This window comes from Schistosoma haematobium, chromosome ZW (genome assembly GCF_000699445.3).
Source record: "Schistosoma haematobium chromosome ZW, whole genome shotgun sequence".
NCBI classification, from domain to species: Eukaryota; Metazoa; Platyhelminthes; class Trematoda; order Strigeidida; family Schistosomatidae; genus Schistosoma; species Schistosoma haematobium.
Window position 1 is genome coordinate 13245250 of NC_067195.1, and position 20826 is coordinate 13266075.

General features: G+C 35.2%; 2 protein-coding genes across 4 annotated transcripts in view; both read left to right on the plus strand.

Annotated features, from left to right (window-relative positions):
- The first annotated feature begins 515 nt into the window (after positions 1-515).
- Positions 516-8205, plus strand: IFT52_1 (Intraflagellar transport protein 52). Of its 2 annotated transcripts, XM_051210450.1 has the most exons (10): positions 516-836; positions 879-1096; positions 1128-1203; positions 1237-1429; positions 1461-1774; positions 1809-2109; positions 2207-2294; positions 5559-5667; positions 6519-6664; positions 7930-8205. In XM_051210450.1, the coding sequence occupies exons 1-6, from the start codon at positions 703-705 to the stop codon at positions 1870-1872; spliced, it is 999 nt and encodes a 332-aa protein (XP_051070442.1). In that variant the 5' UTR covers positions 516-702; the 3' UTR covers positions 1873-2109; positions 2207-2294; positions 5559-5667; positions 6519-6664; positions 7930-8205. The 2 variants fall into 2 exon arrangements, with proteins under 2 accessions (XP_051070442.1, XP_051070441.1); XM_051210449.1 differs by lacking the exon at positions 1809-2109.
- Positions 8206-15760: 7555 nt separating this feature from the next.
- Positions 15761-20826, plus strand: part of SGK1 (Serine/threonine-protein kinase Sgk1) — a 31850-nt gene continuing 26784 nt past the window's right edge. The window contains exons 1-6 of one of the 2 annotated variants that reach the window (XM_051210451.1): positions 15761-16401; positions 19464-19547; positions 19592-19722; positions 19781-19853; positions 19920-19954; positions 19989-20046. In XM_051210451.1, the coding sequence (XP_051070443.1) occupies positions 16339-16401; positions 19464-19547; positions 19592-19722; positions 19781-19853; positions 19920-19954; positions 19989-20046 (444 nt within the window). In that variant the 5' untranslated portion in view covers positions 15761-16338. Of the gene's footprint in view, positions 16402-19463; positions 19548-19591; positions 19723-19780; positions 19854-19919; positions 20047-20826 lie in introns of both variants that reach the window. The other variant, XM_051210452.1, reaches the window with a different exon arrangement.

Genomic DNA, 20826 nt, shown 5'->3' on the forward strand with positions numbered 1-20826 from the left:
ATCTGTTAAAGGCATGCAACACATTAAGTATACTGAGCCATCCAAACACGAGCATATAGCCAGAACACCATTACCATGCTCCTCAAGGCAACCCTCTGACGATTGCACTTCAAAGAGTAAATATCCAGATACGCACGTACCCACGCGTGGATTATCATCCTCTCCTCGAACCAGTTGTTTCTAATGTATATCTCATAAATTACTGAAATTATCACTACTAAAACACCGGCAACTACTTCCCATCTCTCCCCGATTCTTTCTTACCCTTTTAACTCCGTCTTCTTACACATTACCAATGGAGTAGATTATTTAATTATTCTTGAAACAGTTGTCTTTTCTTAGCACTTGAATCACCATTATATTATCTTTACATTACAACCAACCAAACTCCTGACTGGTAATGCAATGACTTCTGGTATCCAGAACACTTTCTGCTCTAAGATAAACTCACTCGAATTACAGAATATACAAATCCAGAGGAAGCTACCACATTGGCTCGAATGAATGCAGTTGAGTGGCTAGACCAATACCCATATGACGCTGTCAAATAGATGGAACCGTATTAAAGCAACATGAAGTAAGTGCAAACAAATCGGTCAATTTTATATATACTCATAACAAAAGCATTGGACATTGGATTGAATACCGAACTAATCACTTTTTACCCTAGCAACAAAATGGTGCAGTTTCAAAGATTTTAAGATGCCCGAGGCAACACAAATGAAGATTGAGGAGAATACAGTTGCATTCAATCAAACTAAAAAGGAAGCCTTTACTCTGAGTCAACATTTTACAGAAATTGCTAAGTACCTCAAATCCTCTTGGAAGGTTGTTGTGTAAGTAGTTTGCCTTGTTTTTTCATAACTATTGTCTTGTAGAAATAAAGATGACATTACAAACGAACGTCTTAGCATTGTCAAGTTGTTCGTAATATCTGGACCTACAGAAAAGTTTAGTGCTGCAGAGTTTAATTCTATTAAAAAATATCTTGAGACTGGTGGATCTTTGCTTGTTCTTATGGGTGAGAACGGTGAGGCAAAATATACTACAAACATAAACTTCTTATTGGAGCAGTTTGGGGTCATGGTTAACAGTGGTAAGCTGATTGGTGAAATCTTTAATAGCAGATACCGTCCTGCGAACGTCATATTTTAAATATTATCATCCTAAAGAAGCATTGATCCCGAATGGAGTACTGAATAGGTATTTTTAAACATATTTTTATTGACCATATAGAGGAATAGCGGAAGTCTTGGAAAAAATGTCCATATCAGCTACGCAAATGGACTTATCACATAAACAGGCGTTACAATTCTTATATCCTTATGGAGCTTCTCTCAATGTTGCCAAACCTGCAGTTGCTCTACTGTCAACTGGAAGTGTTGCGTTTCCACTTAATAGACCCGTTTGTGCCGTTTACAAATCCCTCGTGAGTGTCTGCTTCAAAACTTATTTCTTAGTCACCTAACGGTGGGACTTTAGCTGTTGTTGGGAGCGCAGCCATGTTCTCTGACCCATATATAAACAAAGAAGACAATTTTAAAATATTCGAGTTTTTATTCAAATACCTTACAGAAGAATCCGTCACGCTAAACTCCATAGATTCCGAAGAACCAGAAATTGAAACATACTACCAAGTCCCTGATATTATAAGCCTATCGAGTAATCTAATGTCTTGTTTACAAGAAAGTGATGAACTTCCACAGAATGTCAAAAATTACTTTGATCAAGGTTTGTTTTGTATGGACACAAGACTCGTTCCGAAAGCTATTCAGTAAGTTTTCAAGTCTACAAATTTAAACTTGCAGAAAATTTATGTTGACATCATTTTATGTTTGTTCAAAGATCTTGCAAATATTTATAACAAGATGAATTCTTAGATTACACCAGTCTCACACACTGGGTGTGTTTCAACATTATGTAACCAAAAGATTGGAAAAAATGTGATTTTATCATGTTAAGCCGATGAAATGAAACAGATTTCCACATAACATCAGTCGTTTGGGCTACAAGTAGTTACTTTACGTGGTTATATTTTGAAACAAAAGACTTATTTACACACAGATATTATTTCTTGATCCAAAAGCTGTATCTATAAAATTGAATACGGTAAGTACAACATTTAGAGATGAAATCCTTTTATCTTTGTAATAACCAGTTATTTTAAGCAATTATGCACATTCCTAATCGTTTTTCATCTTTAAAGGGCTTATGAAAAACTCCGTGTGAAGCACGAACCCTTAAGTTTAATTTCACCTCAGTTTGAAACTCCTTTACCTCCAGTGCAACCTGCAGTAAGTCATGTATCTTTAAAACACCACTCTTTATATTTTGTTCTGTGGGTGGAGAAATTTGGTTTATGATGTTTGTTTACATATATGAATCCCAATTTGAGACAAAACATTTCAACCTATCTGGTGTCTAGCTTCATTCCATTCAGTAAGATCTGGTTAAAATAATCTTATAAGAAACCTATATTCATAATTGTATCGATAAAGTAAAAATGTACGACTAACAATAACTACCCTTGATTCTAATATAAAATAAAGGTTTACCAAACTACTGATTGTTAACTTGATATATGTAAAAGCCACAAACTCGCTGAGAAAATTCTACGAGATTTCAAATATCACCGATGGTCTTGGTACTATTGCAAAGCTACTACAATACAATCCAGAAGCTACGATTCTTCGATTTCCATGCATTTGTTGTTTGAAATCTAAAACTTACTTTTCATATATTTAAGTGTTTAAGACTGTCGATCAACTTTCTCTTTCTTGGTAGTTATGTTTAAAAACTTAGTTTTTTTCAATTCGTACAAATAAATAGAAATACTTAGAACCAACAAAATATTCTAGTAGGAATAAATACGAGGCAGATAGTCAAAAGTAAATGAATGTTAAGAGAATTCAACTACTGAATTTCACAGGACGAGTTCTACATTGAAGTAAGGACTACAAGACCAGATGATTTAAGGCTAAGTTCTACAAAATATGTAGTGTTTATGTTGTCAGGTGTAGTTCTCGAAAATAGGAACAATTTAGTCTCCCCCCCTAGCTTTTAATGAATTTTGTTTAGTCAGCTTATTAAATAAAATCAAGTTCTAAAACAAATTTTTCAGATATTCGACAAATAAAATTTCTTTTACACACACAAAAACTAGTCAAATAGCCCCATAGAATTTATTACTCTGAGTTAACATTTTTGAGTTTAATAGTGCTCGAGTATCTTTCAGTGATCAGCAATCTAGTAGTCTTTTTTATGGTAATTTAAAGTTTACCATGAATCTAGGCGTGAATATACATGCCATCACCAATGTTTAATCATTTTATTTCACATATTTCTATGATTTAAAGGACAACTGAACTTAAACAGAAAAACCCTATCAGGCTTTAAACGTATCAGTCAATCACATGCAATGTTTTAAGGTCACCTTTGGTGGTATTAACTCACTACTTGTTGGTATTTTTGCCTAAAAAAGCCATTTTGGCGTTTTTTTCACTAAATAATCCAAATGTAGTTGTTTTAAAAACTTGATGACAAAAGCCCTATAATTTTAAAGCTACCGACGACGAATTTTGTTTTCATTTAAGTCATCCAGTAGAATATTTTTAAGCGTTTTTATAAGAACGTGTCTCTCTAGTTTACATCACGAAAAAACCTAGGTTAATCAACTGCTGAGAACCAGACTGTACTGGATAGTTGTTTCGTCGCAGTATGAGGCTGTCCACTTAGACAGAATCCAACACAAATCTTTGTTTGGTGCCTAGGAAGTAGTGCGGACGTGCTTCATGGGATAATGTGTGTGGTCGATGGGGATGTGAATAATCCTTCATCCCGCCATATAATTGGACTACGGAAGAGTTTATTAAACAATTTAGTGATATTATTGGCGTGTCATGTCAAGGCAGAAAGGTGGACTGCAGTTGTGCTGTTTTGTAAATCATGGGATATCTGAGTCTTTGATCTGTGCACTGCGTATAAGTAGATAACGTGTCCTTATGGTAATCGAGATCTTTACCTGTACTGTGTACTTTGCGTATGCACATAACGTTTACTAGCTAACTCTTTCCTTTTCAAAAGTCTGTACACTCTTCGTATCCAAAACGTGGATAAAAATAGCGTGCATATTCTTTTAGGTGTACAGGTTTGCAAGGCACGTTAGGCGCAATACCAGAACGATGCCCATAAGCCGTAACTTACAAGTTGAAGAACGAGGGTCAACATGATATATATTTGTGGCATGAGACTGAGAGTATTATGTTGTCAACAGATAACTCTCTGTCATGTTAGGAAGATGCAAGCTCAGTCAGTCATCTATAACGTAGGACCAAGCACATATGTGCATCGGTTCAAATTGCTATACCTCATTGACACAACAAGATGGACACCGGATTCATAAAAGTAGTTAATTCAGAGGTGGTAATATATAAAAGAAAGATTGCAATAAGGATATAGTACAGGAAGAAAGAATTAGTTCATAGGAAGAAAGATATGAAGCGATTTTAATCTCTTAGTTTAAGGGAAGACAGAGAGTGTATACACCGACGCCATTGTGATCGATTCTGAGCCATTCCACCCACAGTCTCCAACAATTGGTTACGATAGTCACACGGACCCCAACAAAGTAGTCTGCATCTCCCAACATGGCTCAGACTAGAAGTTAGTGACTTCAAGCACTGATTCCACGTTTTGGTTTGGCCGCCCCTAACTTTCTTCCGACCATCCCGAACACCAGTTAGCATTGCACGTCGTGGTAATCGGTGTTCGGGCATACGTAACACGTGGCCTGCAAGCATTTGAGCAGGATATCAAAATGAGGGTCCCTAGATTATAACCCTAAATGGAGTGGTCGACTGGAGGTATCGACTGTTATTAATTTCCTTGAACTACTGAACTCTGGTCTAGTAGCAGTCTTTACTACATCTATGCCACTGTGCGTACCATGGAGTGCACAGGTCTTTGAGTTGTGTATTTCATACATTCATTCAACATAAACTTGGATAATTCTGTTGTGGTCTGGGGAAATAACAATGTATTGGTAATTCTACTCAATAAACTTTATTTTTTTCTCTTGTTAAGCTACTAAGTTTTTCAACCTTGTCGGAAGGAGCTCCATATCTCTGTATCTGTCTGGGATTATTCACTATTGCATATCCACGACCACACATGTATTTGGACCCACGGTATTTAGTCCATGAGACTAACAATTAGCCTTTAGACTACTGAACTGGCATTCAATAGTTTACACTTGTCACTAAAGTCATTCCGAGATAACACAAAACATTTTTCAATGCCTCTGATGGCTAACTGCTCATACCTCGGTGGGGTCATAGAGACTTGCTGACAAGTAGTCTCATACTAAGACAATCAAGTTTTCAGTTGTTGCCGGTCTTTAGTCTTTATGTAAATAACGTCAGCCCATAGTGTTAACTATAAAACTCAACAATATCCATAAATCTACTGAAATAAAATTATCCTAGGCCTACTTTTTTAAAATTTGTCTCGATTCCGATTATAAACTGAATAAATTCGTCTTGCACTTTCATATGTATTAGGTATTTCCTCCTAACTTTCGTGAACCTGGTCCACCACCATTAGAATTATTTGACTTAGACGAACAATTTTCTACACCCAAAGCACGTTTAGCCCAGGTAACAAATAAATGTAAGTTTATAAATAATTTTTACAGATTAAAAAAAGTACATAAGTCAGCAACAACAACACCTTTATTGACAAAATTTACTCAAAATGGTTTAATAATTAAATCACTATTTTGTGTAAGGTCGGTTTTCATACAACAATCTATGAAATATTAAACTGAAATCAACTTTATTTTAGTGGTTGCCTATTGGTAAACTTAATGATGATTCTACTATAGAGTGATTTCATCCGAATTTCTTGGAATCACATGAGATAAGCCTTAAGTGCAAGGAAGTTTCATTGACAACAAGGGTATTACAAAGTTTTTTTAACGTCGTTTAAAAACCAAGTTGTGTATAATCAAGACATATGTAATATTTTTATATTTGCGACCATAATGCAAAAAAGGAAATCACTATTAATTTTGTATCCATTAACAGAAAAAAAGTTGCTTTCGAGTTTTTTTCTCAACTAATGCGAAAACAAATCTGTTATTTTATCGGCGTAAATATTCCAGACCTATTAAGACTACCTCTGTATCTTTGACAGACGGTTTCATTTAAAGGTATTGATTGTTCTAAATAGTTTACGTTGTTTTTTATCATCTTTCATAAGCGACTATTATGATGTTTGAGTCCCGGATTAGACACCAAATCTGAGATGCAAATATATCTAGCTGATGAGTCGCAAATGGGGTAAAACACACATCCTGGATCCTGCCCATAGCCGTCATCCATCTGTTTATAATTTATATCTAATTTACTTAGTTAAGTAAATTGTCATATATATATATATATATATATATATATATATATATAATAATTATTATTATTATTATGCTCATTTCAATCTCTACTGGTTTTCATAATGCTTAGGTAACGAGGACGACCTAGAATATTATATTCGTGAATGCGGTGATATTTTAGGTGTATCACAGAAATTATCAACAGACAAAATGACATCACGTATTATTTTAGAAGTTATATTTAATGAACTAGTAGAGTTTAAAAAGTTTAATCAGGTAAGTAATTATTTCATATATATATATATGGTGTATGCTACTTATGTTTATAGATATAAGGAGTATGTAACACCAATCAAAAGCAGGATGCATATTATTATTATAAATATTTTTACTGTACTTTGTATTTAAAATTAATGAAGAAAAGCATCGTGCATGAGTTCTTCGAATGCTTGAAACAAAATTATCATGATATGATTAAGAAAACCACTATAGAATTTGATAAAAGCTTGAGATTTCATCAGTTAAATAAAAAATGACATAATTTTAGTTAAATATATAAGTGCACTCATCACTCTATGATATGCTATCGAAAAAAAAGATCTTGGGCTAAAATAAGTCAGTAATTAGTTGCAATATTGCAAATCCATAAATTCTTAGTACACATTTATAAAGTGGTTGTATTTGGCAAGTGTTATGAAATCTTCGCATATTATATTGTTGATATATAATATTGGTATGAACAGTACTGGAATACTCTTACTGTTAATCACGTGAAAATTCGCAAGAACACCAAATCTTTATAAAGATACATTTAGCTTTTGAAACCCGAGTATAATTTCCGAATATTTAAAGACAGATATCACTTTTAATCAAGTTTGTACACGACTTTAAATAATCATTGTTTAATCAGCTGATATTCAGTGTGTACAGATAATTATTAACAAGTGTTTTAAATTATTCAGATTATTTATATACAATTCATGATCATAGCTAGTTTCATTAGTTTGAATAACACGATAGCAACGGTTTAGGGAGAATAATATAAGTTTATTTCTATTTTGTTGTTTCCCACTAGCTCCCCCCAACTGTCTCCTCAATTACGTATTACATAGTATTGAATATCTAACATTGGTAATTGCCAATGCAAATTCATAATTCTGACTAAAATCGTACCTAACTATACATCATTTCACTGGTGTATAATTTTCCTTCATTCGGTTCCTAAGCTTATGGAAACTCTTCAAATCTGTAGTCATTAAACAATCCATTTTAATGAAGTTCCGAATTCTGGATAGTTACTGCTGTAGATATAGTACTGATACTTATTGTCACTTCGATTTTTTCAGTCACCAATGTTTGTCATTTAATAGAATGTTATCTTCAAATATGAATACAGTTGGAAAAAACCTAGAGCAAACCATGAAATCAAGATGAATTAATACTATTCTATTACAACTATTTTCTGTATTTTATTTATGTCAATACATTTGTGAAGAAAATTCAACAATCATTGATCCTATTGTGTTTTATTTTTTTCAAAGGGACTTGATGAAGCTGGTGACTGATTGATGATTGAGCACTGTCAATCATCATTATCATCCGTATCAATGAAACAAGCGTCAGCATTTTATTAGTTTTCATAAAATTAGGATGAATTGGATAAACATGTGTTTATAAATATACTACTATCCATGTACCTGTATAATCACAATAAAACTTTTTTTAATAATTGAGTTATCCCCAAGCCCCTGAAACAGAGATAGGCAGTTCTCTCAGGGGATACCTCCTCCTTTTGAAACATTTAATTCAGAGGTTCAACCCTTAGGGAGTGGAGCAATGTTATGAGTTGGAGTCCTATAGTGTTTGGTAACCGGTGTAGGTCCTCAGTTTATCGACCTAGCACAAGTCAGTTTAGCAAAATATGAAAATTTGTGCCTACACTCAATTTATTCAATTTAGGTCATGTGTTGTAATGCCGCGAAGCCTACTGGTTAAGTTGATCAAGAGTACTGAAAAAAACCAAGATGAGCAATCTTTAGAAATAGAAATTTAAAGTGCGACACGACCTTATTGGCCACCAATACAGATAATTTGCTGATAATACGATCTATTGTTTGATTTATTTACATAATACTATCGTCTGACTAGGGAAACCATGAAAATATAAGCCATATTATGTAGGAGCCTGTTTTGGCTAAATAAACTACGTTAACGCCCAATGTGCGTTTTTGATCAGTCGTAATAACTAGATAGTAGATATATGATCAATGACCTTGGTCTGGTTTTTTCAATCTTGTTTAACCTTTTGGCTATTCAGAATAGTTCTAGTAAGCATCTAGCAGAGTTTAATCTTTTTTGTATATGTATTGACTCCATCACTCTGAAAGACAAATTCTATCTTTTGTTATTCGGTCAATACCAGTCGTACTTGGATCAAATTCTCTAAACACCAATATATTTTAAAACCTTTAGAAGTATAACTCGGAAACCTTAAAAAAAATATCGACTGACTCTTCATTTCTTGTCAATAATATCATGTAAATAGAGTCTTAAAATGCATGTACAAACGAGACCTTGATCCTATTCGTTATTGGTTTACAATTTGTTTTCTAAACTGAAAATTACGTTGGTCCTTTTGAAGTATATAAACTAACCAACTTGTATGTATTTTAAGAGAAAGCAGTGAATTCATCGTATCCTGTAAGTACTGTCACTCTTTGGCTTATTAAAAGTCACATAACATAACTTGCTGTATAGTACATAAAACGTTTAAAATTACAAAGAGGAATTCTTTTTGTCATCATACAGTAATAATTATGGTGTTAGGCATATCGGATTCTCAATCATTTTTATGCAGATTGTATATAACATAAATTCACAGCGTCTATCTCAACGGCGAAACACCAACCAGGGACAGTTTAAAGACTCCTAGAGAACTACTTGAGTCTTTGCACCGGTTCAAGAAGACATCTGTTATGTATTCATGCTAACGAATTAACATACTGTTATTTCTTTTAATCAAATGATGGAGGAACCTAAAATTGTGTTGTAATTCATAATGGTTATTTTGTAGATTACTGAGCTATCAACTGGAGTTACAATACAATAACTTCAAGTTTATACAGTTTTATCTCTGACTCTAGTACTGGTCCATTCGTGTTTCTTAGGGTAGGCAATGGACAGATCTATAAATCAATAGCTGGTAATATTATATTTAGTCACATTTTTATTTATCGTGGGGAAACTTCATTTAATACAGTATTCCTTTAAAATATGTGTTGTTTTACATTACCATTGCTTTTGCCTTAAAATATTCATCTACCACAACTATTTTCTGATAGGTAACAATAGGCTAATACTCATTGGGGTTATTTTAAGAATCACCAAAGCTTGCCGATATACTACACTTTTGAAAATATGTGGGGCAAGACCATATCTCGCTCACTAACTTGATTACACTTCACTCCATGCGACATCTTATGATGATTAGAAGTATTCGAATCCTTGTATTAAATAGGAATTTTTGAAATAGTGCGATTTAAAGCAGAATAGAACTAGGTGAGCACAAACGAACGCTCTGTATCTAAAAATTCGAAATCAACCAGAAATCAAATACAAAACAATCGTTACTTTATACGAACACCACACATTTCCACTTATTTTTTCTCTGTATTTATTATCTACATAATCGTAATTATCTTCCATTTATTTATATTCCGCTTTCGCTCGTAATCTTTACTTCGTTCTTCTACTCCTCTTATTATTAGCTGAATATAGTCAGACATATGAATATCCAGTGGTGTCTCGGTAGCCAGTCACAGTAAATATGTTGCCTATTTATAAGCTCATTCACTCTCATTTGATAGATATGAACCAGTGATAATTACTAAATGTTCCAGAACTATCGTAGCTGACTGGCTGGATCAAAGTCATTGAACGCCACCTATTATATGTGTGGAAAGTGACTGGTTCATAACCTCTATCATAAAAGCATTGGATATCAAACACCTATTCGGGTACCGATGAAAGTGAATCTCGATATCAAGAGAACCGAAAACATCTATAATTTAGTCCAGAACAGGCATGAAGCAAGATGTATTAGTGAAGTGAATGTGCCGAACGCTTGCTTTTGTGATTAAATTGGAAGAAAAAGTGTGGTGAACAGACCTTGTGAGATGAACTTAGATCGTCACTATTGAAAGACAACTCCATAAAAGCTGGGGTAGTTTCGGACTATTTTGGAAAATATAAAAACATTGGCCACACAGTTACAGCTACATCCTATTAATTGTATTCTAAATATTGTTAGCAAATAAGAATTCTACGTACCTGGAATACTAATTAGATTTGAAATAAAGAAACCATTAGTATCAAATTAACTCCATCTTAGGTTACTAAGGGGACTCGTTCTTTCCATCACAGATCCTTCAGATATGTAGTTGAACCCATCAGAGTCCCAAAGTAGGCTGCAAGTCGGCTAAGGAAATCTTAGCAGATGTACCATTATCGTTACAATGCTCTTACTTATTCTGTCTAGTTAATAGTTTCCTTCTACCATGGTTAGATGAAGATGGTGTGATTTCTCGACATACGCAAGCTCACATTAGATTTACATCATGTAAATTTCTCTCAACGCGCTCTGCTGTAACATGGCAGACAGGTTATCTCGTAATATGTTGTGTATATTTAACAGAACAGATAAAAAGGAGTTGTAAAGCAATAACAGCCAAACCACTGATTGATTGATATATATAATCCACCATCCCTCTCTTTTCGTCCTCAATCATTTAATGTTCAATGACAGATCATATGGAACAAGGGCATCTTTATTTTGATGGACGATTCGACAAAACTTGTGTTATTAAGCTGACAGTGGAATGCTGCAGAATAGTCTAACATCCCTCTACTTTAGAGAGATGCTTCCATATGCATTATGATACATGTTGAACAAGAGGAAACAAATAAACTAAGGGCAAGTAATGTCCATTATCTGGATCCTAGATACACAGAATTCAAGGGACACTGTCGTTCAAAATTTGACAACCATTGAACATTGCCAAGTAATAACACAGATATTCAGGATTTGATAATTCTGTTGTTCATAACAGCTGTATAATCGAAGAGTACCGACCAAGTCAAATCAAAAGTCAGGGATGAATAAATTTGAAGGTATAAATAGAAGTTGTTGACATGTTTAGGAGTGTTTAATCTAAGCTGGCCAGCAGTTGCGAGGGATGCGTAGCAAGGTGTATCCAATCGCGATCTGGTGTGGATTCGTGGCTAAGCATCTTCAGTAAGGTGAGTCCATTAAAATTTATGCGGTCAGCACCAAATGTCGAAGACTTGGAGGACTATTTATTTTGGGAATTTATTTACCGCTATAGGGTTTCAGAACCACCCGACCGGTCAATAAGGCTGTAGCGTGGCGTCGAGTTGAGATTAACTATGAACACCGCTACCAAGTAACACGTGCCAAGTTAATCAGAAGGCGAAGGTTGAACGTAACTAAATAAATCCATAAAATCCCCGAGAAGCCAAATATCAGAAGACAGTTAATGGACCAAATCGAGATATATTCGCTGGCGATCTCGTAGCATCGAAAGGATACCGAGATCGTGCCAGGATAGAAGTTTGGTTACAGAACGTAACCGAATTCGCGCGAAGTTACAATCAAAGTGTAAGTAAAGGAATGGAAGCGCAAAATAGCTGTCATTAGCACAGTCAAACAAAAGCATATTAAAACAAACACTGGTACAGTTGGTTATAAGAATAACTGTTTTTATTAAACCAGTCGTGTTCTCGTGATGAATGTGAGTCACTACAAGGCTTTCATGCCCATTAATCTTATGATATTTATGTCTTACTTGATAATACTTTTTCAATCATAACAAGAACATTGCATACAATCAGCTAGCTACCATTTTAAAGTAAACTAAGAGCTGTAATGTCAGTTATTGTGTTAAGCCCACATACTTTATTCTAAATTTCGGACAGCCCAATCTATTCATTCTACTTGAGTCATATTTTGACCTTGTTAATTATTTGCTTATCAGTCTTGACTGTTTTTATATGAGCGTATACATGTGTACACTTCATATCCCATGTCTCATCACATGTCTGTAGTTTATTTTGTCTGCCTATAAATATTGAGTAACGCCTGGCTAAAAATGAGTTGGCTTACCAGCCATCTCCACTGCGCGGCATTTTGCTTTGTTCTATTATATTCACTTTACATGCAAAATATATGTATTCGAAGGCCATTCTCGTTAATTGACTTATCTGAATTCCGTTATTGACTAACGTGATTTAAGTCGATGATTGTATACGAGGATAGGTGATGTAGGGCCAGTGAAATGTCACTGAGCCCTAGCCAAATCATCCGACAGTTGGATCACTGAATGTCGAACAGATCGTCGCTCCCTGCCAAGGTCATGCACAACCAACGCGCATTAGTTAATCGTATGCCATGGACTGGCCCATGCAGCAGTGGTCTTACTTTCGCCTGTATCTACCTTAACTAATATATTTCTGTAATAACGTCCTTTGTGTTGTACAGTCTTCAAAGCATCTATAGTACCTTGTTACGTCAATGGGGGTAGTCCACGTAAGGTGCTGACCACGAGGTGTGACTTCGACGTTAGTTGGTTCGTCACACTATTCACGTCTAACTCGAGTCGGCCTCCAATCATTTCGACATAGATCATCTACGTTGATGATCTACACTGGTGAGCAAGACTTCGAATAACGCAACCTATCGCTATAATCTTTATTATTGTATTCTATACTTATTCTTTTTCATTTTTATCATCGCCTATGTTAATCTGTTACTGTGAACTTTCGTTGCTTCATGTCAATGTTGATTAGCATTTAAACCTAGATAATTCGTTCAATCGACAGAACTAACCAATCAACTACGATTATAATCGGCTATCGTGGTTCTTTAACAAGCATTAGGAGCATGTAAATGCTCCTGTGTAATATGTCTGTTAAAATATCAACCACTCGTGAGTATAGCCACAAGGCAACACGAACGCATGTCTCTTTGTACCTTATCCACTGGTATAAATAAGACAAGATTAACTATCGACTATAAATTCATCTTTCTGCTTAACCACTATCCACTAGAATGTTCTGCTTTTTTTACCACTGCCTGCCTAATTTCCAATTGCTGAGTTCCATGGCCAAACAGAGGATACGAATGCTATAAATTTACGGTGAGTTTGAACTATAAATTTCCTGCGATCTTAGATCTCGTTTAGACTGTTCGTCAGTCTACAATGCTGTGTTAATCGAAAAATTTAATCAACAGTACCTCGTACATAATTCAGATTCAAACTACTGCCTACTTCATATCTTCATTACTGAGAGGCAAGAGTAACCCAGGCGAGTTTCATAATTTCATTAGATTATTTCGTACTATATTTATGATGCGTGATAACATTTCGTAGTTGCTTTCACGTAAACTAGTCATATATTCTGTCACTGCCGTCAAGTTTTGGTCGAAATCATGTACATTTATGACTCGTTAGTCGACATACTGTGGTAAAACATATTGCATGTACACGAGCACGCTTAGTCCATACCCCAAGTACACATGTTGTCGTACTTAATATGTCACTTAATGCTAGGTAATAAGCTCTTTGTATCATCCTTTTACGAAATGGCCACGTTACCTGGACCCTCTAAACCTTAGTTACATTGGTGGTTACCATTTTAATTAATGTTTATTATACCCCTTGTATTTGCTAATAATTCACACGGTAAATCATGGCTCGATTTCCTTATTACACAGCAGTCATTTTAATTCTATTTTCGGTTTATTTACATGCGATACGGGTTTGGAAAATATCTAAACGTCCTCGAAAATTCTCCACGAACCCAACCATAGTTTTCGTATATGTTTTTATTCACACATCCAACTGTTACGCTAATCATACCTAAGCGAACGTTCAGTGCAACTGTCAGTATACGTAAGAACGATGTTATTTAGACTTGACATTGTAACACATCTGAACTATTGTAGTTGTTCTACTTCGATGTCGTACTTCATTGTATGAAGTATTGTTTCCTCGTGGCTGTTGTTTAACAGATGATTCCGGTACATCAATCGGCTGTTCAACTACTCGACGATTTACAACCTGTCCAGTTCAATTGGTGGTCTGACGACAATATCATTCGCGCGAATCATCAGTTTATGCAGTCGAGCGAATCTCCTGCAAACTGAAAACGATATTGTCGCCTCTATCCCAACACTGACAGCGTTTTTCACGGGTATCATTGACATGAGTCCAGAGTGACACTCTTGGTTTCTTATGTTCTTTTCGATATTCTTCTGTTCACTAACCGAACAAACACGCAGCATTCACCGTTTATCATCTTTTAGAGACTTCATCGTGCCACCTTTTGCTGTCGATTTGTAGCCTTCAACCCTTACTGACTGTAACAGCAGTCATCGACTTTTCAAACTGTGACTACAAGTTGGTCAATAGCTTCGCACAACGAAATCACGACCACTCTTCACTGTTATACTTCTGTACTTACGGTTAGTCTGTTAGATATAGATATAACTAGAATTTGACACTAATTAATAACTGTCAACGACACTGTCCGACTTACAACTTTAAACTAATGACAGTACAAATATGGATATCGATTGATAATACACTTATCCTACTATCGCTATAGCATCATTACTCTTGCGGCAGACTTAACGTTTGTCATCGGAGGAACTGAATTACTTGTCAAGGCTATATATTTCAGCGCGACTTGATAGAACAATAAAACGTTTTGTTCTTTTCATTATTTCTATGGTTAATCGCTTTACGTTTAACCAACGTCCTAATAACATATTATGACTCGCTGTTTCGCGACCAGTTTCTGCCGCCTCCTTTCCATTTCTTTTACAGATAAGCAGTACCTGGAGGATTTATAATATTCGTCTGGCACTCTCCGGCGCGCGACTGCTCCCAACATGTTTGGTACCGATTCAAACGGCCGCTGAATCTGGTGGGGGAGTATTGTAGGGCCAGTGAAATGTCACTGAGCCCTAGCCAAATCATCCGACAGTTGGATCACTGAATGTCGAACAGATCGTCGCTCCCTGCCAAGGTCATGCACAACCAACGCGCATTAGTTAATCGTATGCCATGGACTGGCCCATGCAGCAGTGGTCTTACTTTCGCCTGTATCTACCTTAACTAATATATTTCTGTAATAACGTCCTTTGTGTTGTACAGTCTTCAAAGCATCTATAGTACCTTGTTACGTCAATGGGGGTAGTCCACGTAAGGTGCTGACCACGAGGTGTGACTTCGACGTTAGTTGGTTCGTCACACTATTCACGTCTAACTCGAGTCGGCCTCCAATCATTTCGACATAGATCATCTACGCTGGTGATTTACAGTGATAACAAACATTCGTACGATCTAAATGAAGTCAGATCGACGGGCCATCAAAGAGCTTTTGGAAGGGTAAAATGTTACGACATAGTGATATGGAGTGTATTATGCAAGAGTTTATTTCAAGATCTAACTAGCACAAACTTCACTTGTCACTGGATCAAGGATGATGATAGAGAACACGGTGAATTCACTTCAACGTATTAAATGAATTTTAGATTTCTGAGATTAGGTATTTACAAAACAATTACTATATTATACAAACGCTTCGTAGGCTTTCCAAAAACTGGATATAATTCGGTTCTTAGGGTCTCAGAGATTTCACTTGACAAGAGATTAGCTGTATAAGTCTATTCTTCTTATAATACGACAAAAGAGGACTTGACAGTCTTCGAACTGCATGACGACAAATTCGCATTTGAGGTACTCTATTTCTTCTTTTAGAAGCGCTCCATAAAATGAAGACTCAAGAGTAAAAAATTGCTAGTTTATACCAGCCATCCAATCTTGTTGACCTTCAAGGTAGTGAAAACACCGCACATTTTGGTTATCATGTCAGTTTCTGTTGTTGGGATTTCCGACCACTCTACATTAATTCATGAAAAGCGAAACACGGTAAGTTTAATGCCTATTGGGTATACGAGCTGTTGAAGATATTGGAAATAAACAAAACAATGTGATGTGTTGTGAAGATTACAAAATGCAAGTGACTGAATTCAATCAAACATTTATGCTTGATTACAAAGAATTTCATTAGTTTAAGGAGGAGTTTAAAAAAGAATGCCAGGCTATTCAAGTTATTAAGAGAGATACGAATGAAGGGTGAATGAATAACTTAGATATGAATAGAGTCTGAGTAGTTAAATGGAGAGACAGCGTATATCTATCTCATCTTATATCACCACAAACTTGTAACCACCAGATTCTAGACTTCGAACGGCTTTTGCCGAGAAGCTAAGTATTCCAAGAAGTCTTTAAAATAGGATTGGTTCAATGAGCAAACATCATTTCTTGACAAAATACCGCTTAGTTTCTCTTTTATTTATTCTTCAGCCAGTAAAATATACCAAAGTAGCTAGTGGTCTTGTATGGTTACCTTAGTTACTGATTGTTTACTACTTTATCATATTTACTAGTGAAAAAACTTTCAGTATTACTAGTTGACTAAATAAAGATATTCAAATATTTTCAAAATGTACTGTATTAGTCAAGACAGTGCCATTGTTTGAAGAAAGAGGAAAAAGTCGAGTCTATGGATTGGTTGTTCACGGAAAAAGGCAACTGTAGGTAATTTCAAACAACAAATTGCACTCCTTACTTAAAACTATGTACGTCATTTCACTATTTCTCACACGATGATTTCCATGATGCTTTGCAACATTTTTGCTATCCAAACTGTGTTTTGTATCAATACCACATTCGTTAAAAATATCAGGGATGATGAAATAACTTTTGCTTTGACCTTTTATTTTATTAAAACCTTTGGTACTGATCCTTTCCTTATTATCTTGGGTTTTTTTTTACATCGGACGTTTGATCGATATCTGCTAGCTACGTATCTGCTAATGTTTTAATTATTCTTTATTTTTTATGCCTTAACACTCACTTTTAGTTTGTTTTGGTATCATGGGGAAGTGTAGAGACTTTAAAGTGCTCATTTTAGTGTGGCATTACAGTCAGTTTTCCTAATTGTCCATTACAAAACTGACCTTATTCTGTTAGAATTGAAAGGTAAACAGCTCCAATCTTTAAACTCGAACCAATCATTCTAGTGCAAAACAAATGTAAGCTAGTGTACCATTACGCAGAGCAAGAATTGTTCCGGTACTTTTTGGTGTAGATTGTTCACAGATGTAGAAGTTTGGTATATCCTACACAAGTGTGCAGGACAACTAGGGAGATGACGTAAGAGGAATTAGATTTCTGACCACATATATGTTCTTCAGCATTCATAGGTAATTAGTATAGTGTGAAACAACTTAAAGGCTTTAGTGATTATAAAATCAAATATGTGGCAAGCTAACAGTTCTAAGAGCTGATAATTTACAGAAGTTGGCAGTTATGTGTTGTAAACCCAACCATATCCACGCAGTTTCAGTAACATACTGCGTCACCGAGTAAAATAATAAGTTATCAAACATTATATTGCGGATTTTAAGGTTTGAGGTACTGAAACGCGTTTACTTTTTACCCTAAAAATATATATTAATGTAATTAACCATACTTCTGAATGGCAGAGTATTATTTATTTATTGAACACATAAATATTAGTAAAAAGGGGTGTGAATACACATGAGTCACACAAGTCATTTGATTTGTGTGTGTGATATGACACTGCACGAGTGCTCAGATTGAAGCAGGTGAGTTTCGTGGGGGGCCACACCCGAGGCCTTCGACCTAAAGGTCTGATCCACAAGGCCGTAGAGCAGCGTCAGGAGATGTAGTCCCGTGATAACCGGTGACAATAATTGGTTCACACACCATTTGTTCCCATGGGATACCGGAACCTTTATGCACCATCTCCAACTTCCCTAGGTGGACTCTCCATGTCCACCAACTCTGTTAAGGCGCATTTTGTCTTTTCGTAAACAACACTCCCATCTCGAGAAGGCGGTGAGTAGGACTTCGCTGGCAGTGGCTGTATACGCGTGGCCATGTGGAAGCATTTCGAGAGTAATAGCGGACTCTCCTCACCCTTGGTCGTACCCGGACATTTAGGGGGTAGAGTGTCAAGATCCCTATATATATATATATATATTCAGCAGCTTCGCTTGACTAAACCCAATCGCATATGTATTTTGAAAAGATCTTCGGTAAAATGGTGAACCCTTTGAGAATTTGGCGGTACGCTGATTTGCCATCAAAAAAGGACTACAAATTTTAAATGTGACGATCATAATGGAAATTGTTGGCTGGTGGTAGTACGGTTACAACAATTCAAGCGCAAAATGATAGCTTTCATTGAGAGGAATAAGGTTTGGACTTATTAACTGACGAAGTTAAATGCCACAATCATGTTAACGTATTCGGCCGATATAAAGCTTCTGTTGAAAGCGGAGAGATTGAGCCTTAATTTTGATTACACTTATCTGAATCTTGTCTGGGTTACTATTTGTATTCGGGGGGCATTAATTTAAATTTAGAATTGCCTTCCACCATCTCACTGAGATGAACGTCATTTTAAGTCTTATTGAGAACGAGACTTAACAAAATTCGCTTTACGAGTCAGACCTAAAATATTTTATTATTGATTATTTATGGCAATGCTGTTCATCATTTATTCATCGGATAGTTAGTAGGGGAATAAAAATTATAATTTTGTTGTGGCTGACTATCTGTAGTAAAAATTTTAGTAATTCAACTAATGACTGTTGATGAAAGATTTGGTAAGTTTGTGTCACCTGGTAAACAAGTGAATAATTTAAAGTCATTTCTTTGGGGTATTTACTGCTTTCGTATAACAATCGGTCATCTAAGTCTATAGACATTGCCTGATAAATAACTTGTAAATATACTGACGTGTTTGTATTTTTTAAATACGAGCAACAGTCTAACCTTATTTTCTAATTCATCCGCTTGAGTTTCTTTCTGCGAATGGATCAATTAGATACGAAGCAATCATTAGTTAACTTGGTACAAATAGTTAATAATCTTTAATATCTCATTTCACTTTTCAGAAATTTATTATACATTTGAAAGCAAACAATCAAGAATGGTCTGTAACCCGTCATTATACAGAATTTCATGCAATCTATACGAAAGTGAGTAACTTTTTACCTTTGAAAAAAATCATTAACGCGTAAAGTTGAGGGAATCAGAAGATTGTACAGGGTTACAATTGCCAGGAAATAACCTGCTAGGCATCTTTACAAATCGACGTAAAGGTTTGTATAAATTTGTTAAGAAACTTGTATCCACTGAGTTGTTGATTAAGAAGTAAGATAAAGTATTTATATTCCTCTATTAAATTAACTTACTTTTCTTTCATCAAAAGCGAAGATGTACGACTATTTCTTGATCTTCATAAAGACAAAAAACTATCTAATTTAACGTCATCTCATGACACAGTAAGTAATGAGTTCTTTCTCTATGAATATATAATGTTTGATTCACTTTTATTCTACCGTTTATAGGATTTAATTGATCTTGGGCCAACAGAAGACAAAAAGTAGGTTTTTTAACAAATGTTTCTTATCGTAAAGAGCATCATTGGATGACTTCGAAATTGTGAAAACTATTGGTGAAGGAAATTTCGGAAAGGTATGATATAAATACCTGAAATAAATGATTTTTTTGTTATTCATCTTGGATGAGTCAGTTTGCATAGAATTTAACTTCTCTACGTTCTGTTTTGATTAAATTAGTTACTCAAAAGTAAAGCACCAAATATAACTTGTTTAACTAAAGTTACATTTACGCTACACTACACTCTATCTGGTAACTATATCCATCGGTAATCAGTAGTTTTGTGTGCGCGATAAGATAACACCCGTGTGTCATATATTTCTACCTGTAGACTAGCGTCTCATGTTTTACACTCGTCAACAAACACTGCTTATTTCTCTTGTGTTCGATTATGTGGCTAACGCCATCACGGCAGGCATTATGATAATGACCTCTGATGTATGCTATTGTTACCATTGTCAGTTGTTGTTAATATTGAATATCGTACATCAATGCTTTTAAACTCTGTTCATTATTAGATTCATTAAGGCTATCAATTTCAATGATATTGCTTCAGTATGCATTATTTTCAAGTATGTCGATAAACAATAATGATAATTCATGATAACAGATTTCACTCCATCTGGATAGTTAAAGCATTTTATCTTGCAGGAATACATATAGCAATCTGGAATAGGAAGCATCTTCATTTATATCTTAGAACTAGTTGCAAAATAAAACAAAACAATAAACAAAATTAAAAAAACCATAATCTGTGAAGATGGTCAAGTTGTAGGAACGTTAATCATGGTCGATGTTCTTCAATGAATTAAATGGCAGATATGAATCATAATGCTGTTCATTTAGTCAGTTGGT

What these genes read in the sequence shown, in the direction of transcription:
- IFT52_1 (XM_051210449.1), top strand. Translation starts at nt 703, where the DNA reads ATGCCCGAGGCAACACAAATGAAGATTGAGGAGAATACAGTTGCATTC. An exon ending in TCCTCTTGGAAGGTTGTTGT is followed by an intron (nt 837 to 878) that starts GTAAGTAGTTTG and finishes ATTGTCTTGTAG; the next exon opens with AAATAAAGATGACATTACAA. An exon ending in TGGGGTCATGGTTAACAGTG is followed by an intron (nt 1,097 to 1,127) that starts GTAAGCTGATTG and finishes CTTTAATAGCAG; the next exon opens with ATACCGTCCTGCGAACGTCA.